At 34.1% G+C, this 13,814-nt stretch overlaps 1 protein-coding gene across 1 annotated transcript in view; it reads left to right on the plus strand.

Moving 5' to 3' along the window:
• Positions 1-13,814, plus strand: part of LOC118193606 (agrin-like) — a 217,236-nt gene that overhangs the window by 84,825 nt on the left and 118,597 nt on the right. Inside the window, exon 3 of the mRNA XM_085810646.1 lies at positions 10,156-10,368. Coding sequence (XP_085666772.1) covers positions 10,156-10,368 — 213 coding nt within the window. The remainder of the gene's footprint in view (positions 1-10,155; positions 10,369-13,814) is intronic.

The following is a 13,814-nucleotide window of genomic DNA, read 5'->3' on the forward strand; positions in this document are numbered from 1 at the left end:
TGAATGCTGAATTTGAAATGATTGAAGTATTAGCTTCTAAGAATAGTCTGCGTGAAATTATAACACATGAAGTAGAAAAAACGCGAACACGATCCTATTTGCAATGGAATCAGTTTGAATTGTTAGAAATGATGAACACAATATGTGTGGAACAGTGGAAAGATTTTCGGACACATATTTAAAGCTAATGATGCTTTAAAGCTAATGATGGACGCATTTTTAAAGCTAAGAAGATGTTAAATATTTAAAACCGTTAATAATTCATTCTATTATTGACCAGCAAGCTCTTTGTAGGAAACACTTCAATCTGGCATTGTGTAATTGAACCAGCTGTATCAGTAATAAACTTCACTCACTCTCGTGAACTTAACCATCGCCATTTCGCGAATTTCTATTAGAGATCGAAGCTGAATATCCTGACTTGCCTTATCATACAGCTGTTCGATGGCTCGGCAATGGGAAAGTTTTGTTGCAATTCTTCAAATTCAGAAAAGTCATAGATATACTTTTTAATGAGAAAAATTCCCCACAATCTTTATTATCGAAAATCAAATGGCTATGGATATTAACATTTGCCACGGACGTCTAAGATGTAGTTCGACCGTCTCAAACGCAACCTTGGCTGGCATTCTGCCAAAACACATAGACTCGTCCAAAAGGGGCGTTACTACTTGCTGCGACGTGAAAGACTTCTCTTCTCCGGAGAAGAGAGATATGCTTGAGGCAAAGAAAGTCCCCATTCTTCCACCCTATTTAGAAAATAATTCGTTCCGAATGGCGCATGCGTGTTTGTGCTCATGATCGCGGATGAGGCGGTCGGACTATATCTCAATTCAGTTTAAAATTACAGAGGAAACAGTACTCATACGTAAAATGTATTCTATATTAAATTCTATATTAAAGGATCGTCGCCGAAAATTTGCATTGTTTGAAACGGAAATGACATTAAACAAATTTGGCCATTTTCCATGAACTGAAATCTTTCAAATATTAGCGAAATCTCCATTTCCCGAAACATTTGCGTAAGATTTATTTTCTTAACTTATACTAGAGTTACAACAGCTTTTTATGGATCTTGATGCAAGTGAGAGATATATTGCCATGTTTCAAAATCCATTTGACTGTATAACTGAGATAAGCTTCCATGTCACCTTCAGCCGGAAGTGATTAATTTGCAAAGTGATGATATATTAAAAATGCTGTTTAGAGAAAAGAATTTATCACTTTTATCAATATCTTTGGGAAGATAAATAGGTTCAATTAATATAATATGCACTGGGATATCCATATTTGGGAGTACTTACCAATGCGAAAAGGTAATTTTGAAAGTGAAGTATGTAAAATTTACATTCAGAAAATTATTAACCGATGACAATTTGCAAACAACTTTAATGGTAGGAGGTACTGATTTCGAACTCCAGTATGATGAAATGTTATCTCAGAAAACACAATTACATTCTTAGCATTAGAAATTTTAATCTATTAAATAATAACCTTTTTTATTATGTAAATGTTCTTTTATTCTTTTTTTTAAGTGTTGGTAAAATGTGTATAAATGTTACGTAAAAGTGTCACTTGGTTATAAAGAAATTAACGTTTTTTTTATCTGTGTGAAAATTATCCATTCATATCATTATGTTTCCTACTTGATCCGTCGAGCCCTATATTTTTACAACCTGGCCCTTTCTAAAAAATATTTGCCAATCCCGATATAGAGCAACAAAGCTAGACCTTTAAATCACGAGCCCGTGCCATAAAATGCATATTCACAACGACATGTGGCTAGTTTATCCAAGTATTTATTTGGAAAAAATGTGATTTTTGATACTGGAATACATGTTTCAGTTTTTTCGACAAATCATATTTGTAATTCGTGAAGATCAGTGAGCTGAATATAGTTCATAGGTCATAAATGTTCGCTTATTTAATAGGTATACGATTCTGAAGTCTTTACCTATCTGTATCTGTGAATTCTATCGAAGTTTTTCATGTATTTCATTTTAGAGTAAGGTGACTGGTGAATATTAACGAAAAAAAAAGTTAAATACATTTCTGCACTGCCCTGTATTTTTAAAATTTAGCATACTCATCTTGTAGAGTCATTAGGTTAATTGGAAAAGCCGGAGAGATGAAAAATGAGCAATCGCCTTCACCGGGAACCGAACCACGGACCTCTGGATACCGGCCCAGCGTGCAAAACTACTACACCACGAAAGCACGCTAGGAAATTGGAAGAAATACCTTATATACTCCCCTTTTTAAAGGGGAACTGGGGTTTTTCAGGGGACCCAATCGCCAAATCCTGGGTGTGGAGAAACCTCAACACCCTTTTAGTTCGGGCGCCACCACTGTAGAGTCATTAGGTTAATTGGAAAAGCCGGAGAGATGAAAAATGAGCAATCGCCTTCGCCGGGAATCGAACCACGGACCTCTGGATACCGGCCCAGCGTGCAAAACCACTACACCACGAAAGTACGCTAGGAAAGTGGAAGAAATACCTTATAATCTTCCCTTCCTTTCACTTTAAAAATAGCCTGCAAATTCGTCTTTGAGTTCGTTGAAATTACCAAATAACATTTCATAAGCTCATCAGCAGCATATCTCAATGCTGTTACTGGAAATTATTATACAGATTCCTGGAGGAACAAAGATTGTTCCTCCAGGGACAATCTTATTTGAAACAATCTAAAGTTCCAAACTTAACAAAAAGCAATCACTAGAAAATGCCTTATTCTTCTTTATTATAATGTCATGTATTGCACGGCAATCGTAAAGCTGGAAAACTTAGATAAGTTCTCTCTTGTTTAAATTAGTTTTCCTTTCTTTTGCTTCTTAGGCAATATGCTAAAAGATAAATACTTATTAGAAAAGACCGGAAACAAGTAGGATCATTCAAGAAATTTCTGAATTCAAGAAGAGACGTTGCAAAGCCCGTTCTGATTTACAAGGCTCTTTGTTTGTCTAAAATTGTTGAAGTATTTCTCAAGTTTTGTTGTTCAAAAGGGGTATTTGAAAACAGAGATAATACTCTTAGTAACCAATAATTACATAATAATAGTATGACTTAAAATTAAATAAGTAAAGATGACAAGATAAATAAGATAAATGACTAACATCCATTTTGGGCTGCTCATGAAAGCTGGCTGAGTCACGTGCAGCCAGAGGAAAGATCTAGAAGTTAATCTGCTCTTATTTTAGAAAAACTATCCATTACAAATTAGTAAATAAGAAATATGGGAAATAACACGAAAAAAATTCTTTACATGGTAGATTGCGTTAAGTTTATTCTTTCGTGCAGCATAATAGGATATGAAATACTTAAAATTGAAAATTGTCGTGTTTGTTTTTCCTTCTACCCACAATGAACTTGTAGCCAGTGGTAGATAGAAAACGGTTTTAGACTGACCTGATATTTGATTCAAGATATCGTGATTTACGTTGTAAAAGAATTCAGTCTTACTTTTTTTCCTAGGAATTTAAGTCTCCGTTATTATATAGTGAAAAATCTGCATGCATATATGTATATTCTTTGCACTGTGGAAAGCTGGCAGATACAGCCACCTGATTTTGAACACCTCTAGTATAATAAAAGTTATCGTATCGTATCGTAAACGAACCAAGAATCCTCTTTCTCTTTAGCTTCTCATGTAGTTGCTGAGATCTAAATACTTAGGACGAATATTAAATAACGACGATTTTTTTTTCGAATAATTCAGTAAGTAGTTACTGCCCGACTTAAAATTAAGTAAGGTTAACCAGACTTAAAATTTACTACACAATTTACTGGTATACATTATATGCGTAAATTCAAAATGTAGGATTATTATAAATGATTCACTGGATTTTTGAAGACTGGATATATAAAAGTATTACTCATGCCATTATTTAAAAGGAACAGGAAACTTATCAAGCTTTCCTCATACATATGCGTACGCCATTGTCACATAACGCACATCTAAATTGTAGCTGAGCTCAGTCCATAAATTATGTAGCATGCAGCATGCTTTGTTCTCAGGTATTCTCTTCTAACGCCAAGTGACTTTTTTCTTTGGGACAACAACGTTAAAGATAGAAATTATTACGGAGTTGCCGTTTCGATGATGTTCAGATTATGTTTTAGCGCATACTCTCCTTTCTCAACAAACCCCGGTAGAATTCATAAAAAAATGATAGTTCTTCTAAGTGACCATTATTCTTCTAAGTTGCCTTACTTTAAAATAAGTACTTCAACATCTTAGCGACCATTCCCTCCTTTAAGATTTTAACATGCGTTGTCATCGCCACACAGAGAGAATTAGGGAATTTTAGAAAATCAGAAAATTCGACCTTTTCTTCCCAGCAGTTGTTGCCATGTTTATGAGTCATAGTTTTGGCAAAGGGAGAAATAACTTTAAAAAAACCTATTCTTAAGTAACAGGCTATTGTGAGAGACTGCTACAAAAATATGAATCGAGCACGATTGCACTGAAATATGTGTCGTATGACAACAACACCCACAAGAAACTCATTCGTTGAATACTTTTATTTTATTATTTTCTATGACATAGCATTTCATACGACTGTGAAGTATGCCATGGTATTTTGTATTTCATATTTATAAAGCATATTCATATACACCGATATTTTTATTCATTTAAACAGTTCGACATATGTCTTTTAATAATAAAGTGGCTTTAGGTTTTCTTTCAAACTATTTTATTTTTATTTTCATAACAAAATTATATATATATTTCCTGTTTCAATCCGCAGACGTGAATCTAAAGATATAGAAATGAAACGAAAAGGGGGAAAAAGAACTTTCTAAAAAATAGCCACGTCAAAACAAGGCACAATCTTTTAAATCGGATTTTTCCACAGAAATAAAAGCGGCAGGTGTTAAGGCTGACAGTCACAACCCTCCCAACGTTTAAGAGGACGCAAGAGTTATATTTTTTGATCCTTTCCACTTCGCCTTCTCAAGTTGATCCCCACTTTCAAGGGATTGCCGAGGTATCGACAGAACTTTTATTGGAAATGCTTATCTTGTCTGAGAAGGATGTGGAAAGAAAAATATGAGTGTAAAAATGATTTCCGTGCTCTGAAATTCGATATTCTTGGTGTCGTATTCTTTGTCATGGACGTTGTCGCCGTCTGATCACAAAAAGTGAGATAATACATTACATAGATTGCACTAAAACGCTTTGACAGTTTCCGTAAAACTAAGACGGAATGATTTTGTTGTATAATATGGAGTCTGAGTTATCTTTTGCACATGCATTTAAAACTATCTTCGTAGAGTTTTACTGCAAGAGCCAAATACAAGAAGTTATTCATTAACCTTATTTCTAATATTAGTTTCGCTTTAGATTACATTATGAAAAAAAAAAAAAAAAAAAAATTATAACCAGAAGAATTTAATTGGAAGAATAAAGTCAATTTCATAAATTGAAAACAATGCGTAGGTTTTTGGTATATCTTAGCATGACAAAAATAAAATATATTGTTGCGAAATGCCCAACTGCGGTCAGATCGCTTTCTCGCAAACTGAGTTTAGGGCTTCCAGAAAGAGGCAGAAAAAGCAGGGTTGTCTATTTTTTCACTAAATCGCCCATTTGGCGATATTTGGGTGCAAAGTTAGTGATATGCCATAGACGGAGCGAGAACATTCTAGAACGCATAATTAGCAGTTTTCTTGGGAATGTTCTCGAAGGTATATACCCTACCTGTACTTGTAGTAGTATCTTGAATTCAGTAGTGTAGTGGTATCTTGAATTCAATAGTGTGTCTTGAGCTCACTACTGGGTTCAAAGATTAGCTTGAGAGCGATCGACCGAATTGAAAGCTGTACTTTAAGGCTTTGCCGTGAAGCTGTTTTCATATTTATAGCCCGAAGGCTGTGTTGCTGATTGTTTCAACGTGTTTATCGTAGCTTTTCGACGACTGTAAATGTGTCTTTGAACTGCCCTGTGTAATACTGGTTTGATTCTTCATAAAGCGTTTTCATCAATTACTCCAAATCTACGAACCCGTAGCACGCAGCTGTATTTAAACTGAATTTTAAAAATTCAAAGATCATATAGAATTTTCAGAATTTCAAAATGTTGTCCAAAAATATGATACAAGAATTTCATGCATGTAAACTAAGATACAAAGTTTAGATTTTAAGCTTTTTGCTTAATTAGAAGACTTTTCCTCGTAGAGAATTAAGGCATTCTCCGAAATGCTCATGGGGTTAAAGTCAACACAATTGTTCTGTAAATCAAAAGTCTCAAATTCGGTTTCTGAGAAGTTCACACGTAATTTTAATAATTCCTTGCTTTGGAACATTTGACATTTCCACAGCTACCCCTAATCGATATATTAGTTAGCAATACTAGCTGTTACATTGTTAGATCCGGGTTCGAATCCAGGAGAAGACATGGATGTTTGAAACTCCATGTCTTCTGTGCGACATTGATGCATTTAACCTCTTCGTTTCCAGGCCTATGATATATGATATGCTTCAGTTTTCCTTCGTGAATCCGCCGTATCAAATATGATACGGGAGCGAAGTTTGATCCACCTTATCATATTTGGTACGCTGAAATGGTACGTATTTTAAATGCACATAAATGATGCCAGAATTCTGCGCAACTTTATCGAACGGAATTCCTTGAGTGTTAGCCTTGTTGTTATCAACATTATTTATTATTTCATTGTAAGAATTAAAACACCCTGTGCTTACAACGAGCGCTCGGGATTTAGAGATGTTTCTCGCAGTGCAATTAAGGTACTTGTATGCAAGAATTATTCTAAAAAGCTTGAACATTAAAAAGTTAACGCTGTTGCTAGCTCCATGATACCGAAAATCTCATGTACACCTACAAATTTTGTCTAAATATGGCAATAGGATAAGGCCATTATTACATATTAAATTTTTACTTCATTATTGTATGAAAATAATTTAAATAAGCGAATATATTCATTATTATTAATGTTGCCCATTAACGTATTTTGAATTTTTATTTTAAATTATTATATTAAATAAAAATTCTATATATTTTTATTTTAAATTAAATATTATTTGTTAAGTATTAGGATTTTCTGTTAACATTAAAAGAAATAGCATATAAATAACACATGCAAACATCCAATATTTCGATAAAAAGCAGATTTTATTTAAATTATTTTTTACATTACGCTTAAAAGTTCTCTTGGTGGTAGAAAGAGAAGGGAAGAAAACCTTTGTTTCAAACTTCTGAGTACCTTCCATCAAAATCGAGACAACTGCATAGTAAGCGCGGTGGGATTATACTTGTAAAGAACCATTGAAGAGTTATGGGGTCCTTCATACGTCCTAGGGTCCTGCACACGTCTGCTTGTCCTGCTTTCCACTACAACTGGAGTCTGAACTACCAAAAGACTAGACGCACATTTGTCACGAACCTGGGTCTGTTCAACTGAGTATTGTATTATTCTTCTCAGTTGTCTATAGCTGAAGATGAAAATTTGAGCAGTTAAAGTATTCCTGCTATATTTGTTATGCGGCAATAGTTGCCATCTGTAGGTCGAAAATTCAGAATTCGACTTCTAATATTCCACAAACATTCTGCCTTCTCAGGCTCATCTGTTTTCCATACTCTTCCTCATTATAAACCCACCTACGACACAGCATTAAAATCGCGCAACGCTTGTTGTTCGACTCGTGTCCAGCCCCCGGTGAGCTGGCTGGTTGCGTGGAAGTTTTCCTTATGTGCGTGGTTTTTCAAATGAATATGAGCCAAAAAAAAAAAAAAAGGGGGTTCTCCAAAAGGTTTCCCTTCCCTTACATCATGCTTTGCCATAATTCAATCCATTTTGATCACATGCCAAAGTATGATATGTTTTTGAAGTCAGTCTTTGATTCAATAATTCCAATTATAGTTATACAGGGCATTCCCTATCATATGTACAAACACCTGGAAGGTATTTTTATTCAAAGGCAAATCTGAATAAAATAGCAATGCAGGGTTCCCGTAGGCAGCAATACATAAATAGAGTTCTGTATATATTATTCGATCGTATATGTATATATATATGAAACAGAGAGAAGTAAATTAAATAGGAATCTTAATTTCAGTTTACTATTCTTATTATTTTTAATTTATTTCTGTCTACTTAAACTCTAGAAATAAATTCAAAGAATAATGAACTAGTCATGAATACTTATGAATATTTAAATAGCGAATAAATTTTTGCATGGAAAGGGGCAAAAAGAAAAGAAAAAGTTTTCAAAGAACATTTTAGTTCGCAATCAAAAGGTATATCGCTAAATTAAATATTAGCAAAAATTTTATAAACAAAACATAGTCCTTCTTATACTCCTTCTTTACCTCCTTAACATTAAGTCGTTTTTTTAACGTACTGGTTAATTTGATTAGAAATCTACAGTGTTAAATTATTTTATGGATGAATGCGCTTACTCCTAAGAGTTAAACTACAAATAAATCGATATTTTTAACTTAAAAGTCATCAAGTTAATATTAAATCGTAATTTTATAGAAGTCATAATAGAATTCTGTCTAATGAAAGAGTATCCTTTTAAAAATATAAAAGGTGATCAAAAACGTTTCCGTTCGAAGGCTGTACAGCCCGGATTTGGTATGCCAGGTATGCAAAATCGTCTTGAGCATTTTAGGCAATCATTCCACCACTTCACCAGGTTGAATATACTCATCAAGTAAAACTTCTTTTTCTGTTGTTTAAAGAAGACCGATACTGCTTGCTGCACTTCTCTGTCAGACCGGACCCGTCTACCTTCAAGGAATTTTTAAGGGACCAAAGGCGAAAAAACTGCACGAGGAGAGGTCAGGACCGTAAGGCGGGTGCTCGAGTGTCTTCCACGTTACGACATTTGCCATATGGGGATTGCGTTATCTTGAAGCAGAATCACGCAATTCCGCAGTTTTGCAGTTTTCCGGTCGTTTCCTTAATTTCACTTCGCAATTTTCCCAGCGTTTCGCAGTTCCGCTCACCAGCGATGGTGACACTTGGATCATTGAAATTAATAAGCAGTGGGCCCTGAGAATAGTCGACGCTTTCGATTCAGGTACCCAGTGGTCGTATCAGCTTTCGTAACCTACAGCAATGCGCCCAAGGATCGTATTGCTTTCATCACTGAAATACATCAGGTACTTCGGCTGCGTGTCCCACACACTTAGCGATCGACTTATTATAAGCACACCTATTATTTTGGAAAACTTTATTGTATGAAATAGATTTTACATCGTATGGTACAGGGTAAAGCATTCTTTGCATAACTCAACATTACACATTGGGCAATTCATATTTGTTCATTTGTGTACAATGAGTGTAGCGGCGTCTTGATTATCCAACTATTGGAAGATGATCCCTAAGGAATTTCTAAGTAATTTTTAAGCTTTTAGTGGGACCTATATGTTGCGTTAGGAGTCAAAGGGTTAAATATTGACTTTAGACACGTGCTTCAAACTTAACGTCTCAAAATAAAATACAGAATTTAACGAAATCCTTTTAAAATATTGCGGCGGGGAAGGAAGAAGTGAAATGATTGCATAAATACAGGGTCTAATTTTTATATAGCCTCTGGGGAGCAAAATTTGCAAACAATGAAAAAATTGTTTTGTTTTAATAATTTAAATAGGATATGTTCTACTACGTTATATGGAAAAATTTCAAAATATCAGAAATTTAGTTTCAGATTGACTCCAATATAGTTAATGAATGCTGACTATTCAGGCCAGCATTACAGAGCAGCAAAACTAATTATTCCTTTTTGCATTGTTTCTCAAATTTTCTGAAAAATGTTAAATTTCTCTGGTAAGTAAATAGATTAAAAGTTACCTAATACACTCTTCAATATCTCTGATAATTCTAGGCGTAAAGAAGTGGAGCGTTTTTGTACTTAACTTACTATAGCCTAGTAAATATCTTATAATTGAGCTTTTGCTCTCTAATCATATGAAATATGTACATTTTACAGAATTTTCCCATCCGCAGTATTTAAACTGTTTCCTAAAATTCTGTATCTTATGTTTATAAACTTGAAAGTTAAATTATTGAGAACATGAAGTCTGTAGCCATTTTTTAACACCGTGTATAAAAATTGCATTGATTCTGTATTTTGATATATATTTGCTTAAAATTAAATCGCTCTGTTAAAAACATTATTTTGTGCAGGTGAATGCGAGAAAATGTACTGCGCGTATGGGGCATTATGCCTGGTGGATAAACGAACGCAACAAGCACATTGCCGGTGTCAGGAAACGTGCTCAGACGTGTTTGCTCCAGTATGCGGAAGTGATGGGATTACCTATTCAAGTGAATGTCAGCTGAGAATGGCTTCTTGTACGAAGCAGAAGAGAATATTTACAAAGCATCAAGGGCCGTGTGGTAAGTTTTCACTTGATTTAAAGTAAGCAAATTAATTTAATTTGAATTTATAAGAATAACATCATCATAGAGAATAAATATTTGTATATATGTCTTTTTTTTGCCACCTTTTTCCAGCATCATCACAAACAAAGACGTCGCGGAGAAAACAACGCAAGGCGAAAACGTCGTGATACAAAATATCGTAGTCGAAAATAAAGCTGTTCAAAAACTTCACAGTTTAAAAACATCATCGTGGAAAATATCGTGGTAAAAAATAAATTAAGTACAAATCATCGCATGATAACATCATCCAAATGCGTTTTTCAGGTTTTAAAAGTTGTAAATGCGTATTCGCATAGATATTTGGAATCGCAAGAAATGGTAATGACCATTTAAGAATAAACGGAAACAAAACAATATATAATATTCATCCAAACAAAATCAGATTAACAAACGTGAAAGAAAGTAATTTGATAATTAACTAAGCAATTTTCATAGTAGTAACCTCATGCAGTTATTTATCTTCCTTTTCCTGAACATTTTTAGTCTATATTTTTCATGAAAAATCATGAATAAAACTTTATAAAAATATTAAATTTATTAATGACCTTTTTAAATTATATATGTAAGTTTGAAATTCTATTAAGTGCTGTAAGTTGCATTAATTTTCTACTCATTTTCAATTTTTAAATGTTTTAAGTTTTTTTTTCTTACTTTTTCAGTAAAAATTCATTAGCTCATTCAAAAATACAAAATATAAAATACAAAATATAAAAGTAAAAATATCCCGCTTGCCTTCTTGCGCACCTAAATCATTATGCGAAAATGCATTTACAGTTTTTAAAACCTGTAAAAGCGCATGTGTGCGATGTTATCGTCATGCGCTAATTTGTAGGTACTTTATTTTTTAACACGATATTTTAGACGACGATGTTTTTAAACTGCGAAGTTTTTCAACCGCTTTATTTTCGACGACGATATTTTGTACCATGATGTTTTAGAACTGCGATCTTTTCTCTTCGTCTTTTCTACCACGATGTTTTGCAGCACGACGTTTTCGTTTTGCGTTGTTTTCTCAGCGACGTTTCTGTCTACGATGTTTTTGCCGCGATGTTTTCGGCGGAAACCTTCCAGCGCACACACGTGTGAAAATAAGTGGGGTATATCGTTTCGAAAATGAAGCAAATAGAACACCACCCCTCTTCTCCCCAAAAGTGCAAATCTAACTGGAAAAGAAACACGGACATGTGAAATTTAAAGTAGGCATAAACATATCTTTAAGTCGGCTATGTTTTGAATAAAAGCCATTTTTTAGTTCAAAATTTACATCAATCTAAGACTGCAGTTCTGTTCAATTTTTTTTAAAAGATTAAAAGCTGGAAACATTCGCTGTATTTCAAAAGTAATAAGAGGATTTTGGTGCTCTTAGCATTGCACAATTTATTTTAAATTTTGACTTACAGCTCCTTCCCTAAGCAAGATAAGCCTGTTAAATATTATGAATTATGATAAGCCTATTAAATATTATGAATTATGATAAGCCTATTAAATATTATGAATTAGGACTTGCTTATTATAAAGCTTATGTTGTTGCCTATCCCTTTTTCAGTTACTTAACTTATAACTCCTTACCCAAATAAAAGATCCATCCATACGAGTTACACATTACACAAACGTAAACAAAATTAAATATAAACGAACTTCGATGAAAATGCTTTTTTTATTCAAGGACAACATACAGTACAACTAAAATTGAAATGCAAATTCGCTTCTAGTAGGCTGATTAATTGATTTGATTTATGTGATCACGGCAAAGCCTCGAGTGCTATCTGCCTAAGGGGAGGGATGCCTTCGTGGAGGGCTTTCTTAGGGAAACTGGCTCGTATACACGTTAAACACGGGGAAAACCACGAAAACGCCCATGCAGCCAGCCCGTTCGCGGGATTCGAACCTCGGATTGAAGTAACAGTTTTCAGTGACTTTACCGCTGGGGGCAGGCCGACTAAGATACTAAAGGGCTCGGGTTCGAATCAGGAAAGGTCATGATTGTAACTGTCCGTCCCTTCATACGAGGAAAAAGAGGCCCATCTATTAGGTGCCTCCATAATAAAGTGACCACCACTTCTTTCTTTAATAGTGGCCAAACCGAAGTCGGCCGAGAGCCCGCCATTGGTGATATTTACAATTAACGTCATGACTGCAAACATCCTATCTAACTACTGCTCATTAAAATTAAGTATAAATCTATCATTCATCAGTAGATGTTCTTCCATCGATCTAATCTCGTCATTACAGTACCTATGACACGGATGTCATTACCAGCTGCAATAATGCCAATGGTATAACTTCAAATTCATCTCAATTGCAGCTATATCTGCCTACTATCCACTCCTTTTCCCTAATAATATTTCATATTCTAGAGTGAGAACCTTGGAGTAAGAAATCAGCAGATAAGAGATATAATCAATTTACAAAATGTTTGACTGTTTATTAAACTTCCAGCGGGCGCGCCTTCTGCACCAACAAGAAAGGTCGCGCGTATTTCTTAGATACGCTATTATAAAAAATAAATTTTCCAGAGCAAAAATATTAAAATTAGTTTGTAAATAGTTAAATGTTAATAAGTACAATTGAGCTAAACAATATTAACTTTAAATTAAGGAAAATAAAATAAGTATAAAGCAAAAAAACAATATAAAATGGACTAAAGACTTATCAAACTAACTTAAAAGTAAAACAAAATTAAACTGCCAATATTTCAACTGAACTTTTATATTTTTAATCAGTAAGTGAAAAAACACATTAAATATTACATAACAAATCAATTTCATAGTCACTTCATTGCATCGGTGCAGTCTGAACAAATATGTTTACAGTGAAATTACAGTGTTACAGACAAATGAATTTTAAGCAAATCTCACAGCTGAACCTCGTAATTCTAGTATGCTTGTCATTTTGGCAGGGTTTGCATCTTTTTTTTTTCCTGAAGTCATTTCTTCAACGATAGCTAATTCTGCTTTTCGTTTCAACAATTTAAATTTCAGCTCACTTTGAAGAGAGTTAGGGATTCTTCTTTCAACGTTTTCCTTCACAAGAGCATTTGCCAGCTTTCGCAGATATTATCATCTAAGTAATTTTTCACTATTATTCGTTGAATGAATTATGTAGCTATTGATTGCTGCTATATTCAGCATAGAGAAGAAAACTGCAAGAGTCCAACCTTTGGTGTTCCTGGAAACATTGTAGGAAGCACAGAGTTTATCCACTGTATCCACACCTCCTTTGGTACGATTGTAAAATGTGATAATCTCAGGCTATTTTTGGTCTTGGGTATTTTCATCTATTGCTACATCATCATGAAGATTTGAAATCAATATGACGTGTTTATAACGTTTGGGTACATAGGAGAGAAGTGTCATATTTTTTCTAAATCCAAAAAGACTCATATTGGGTTCCCGAGTTTT

The sequence above is a fragment of the Stegodyphus dumicola genome, chromosome 2 (genome assembly GCF_044657685.1).
Source record: "Stegodyphus dumicola isolate Sdum_Otavi_A_Nest chromosome 2, ASM4465768v1".
NCBI classification, from domain to species: domain Eukaryota; kingdom Metazoa; phylum Arthropoda; class Arachnida; order Araneae; family Eresidae; genus Stegodyphus; species Stegodyphus dumicola.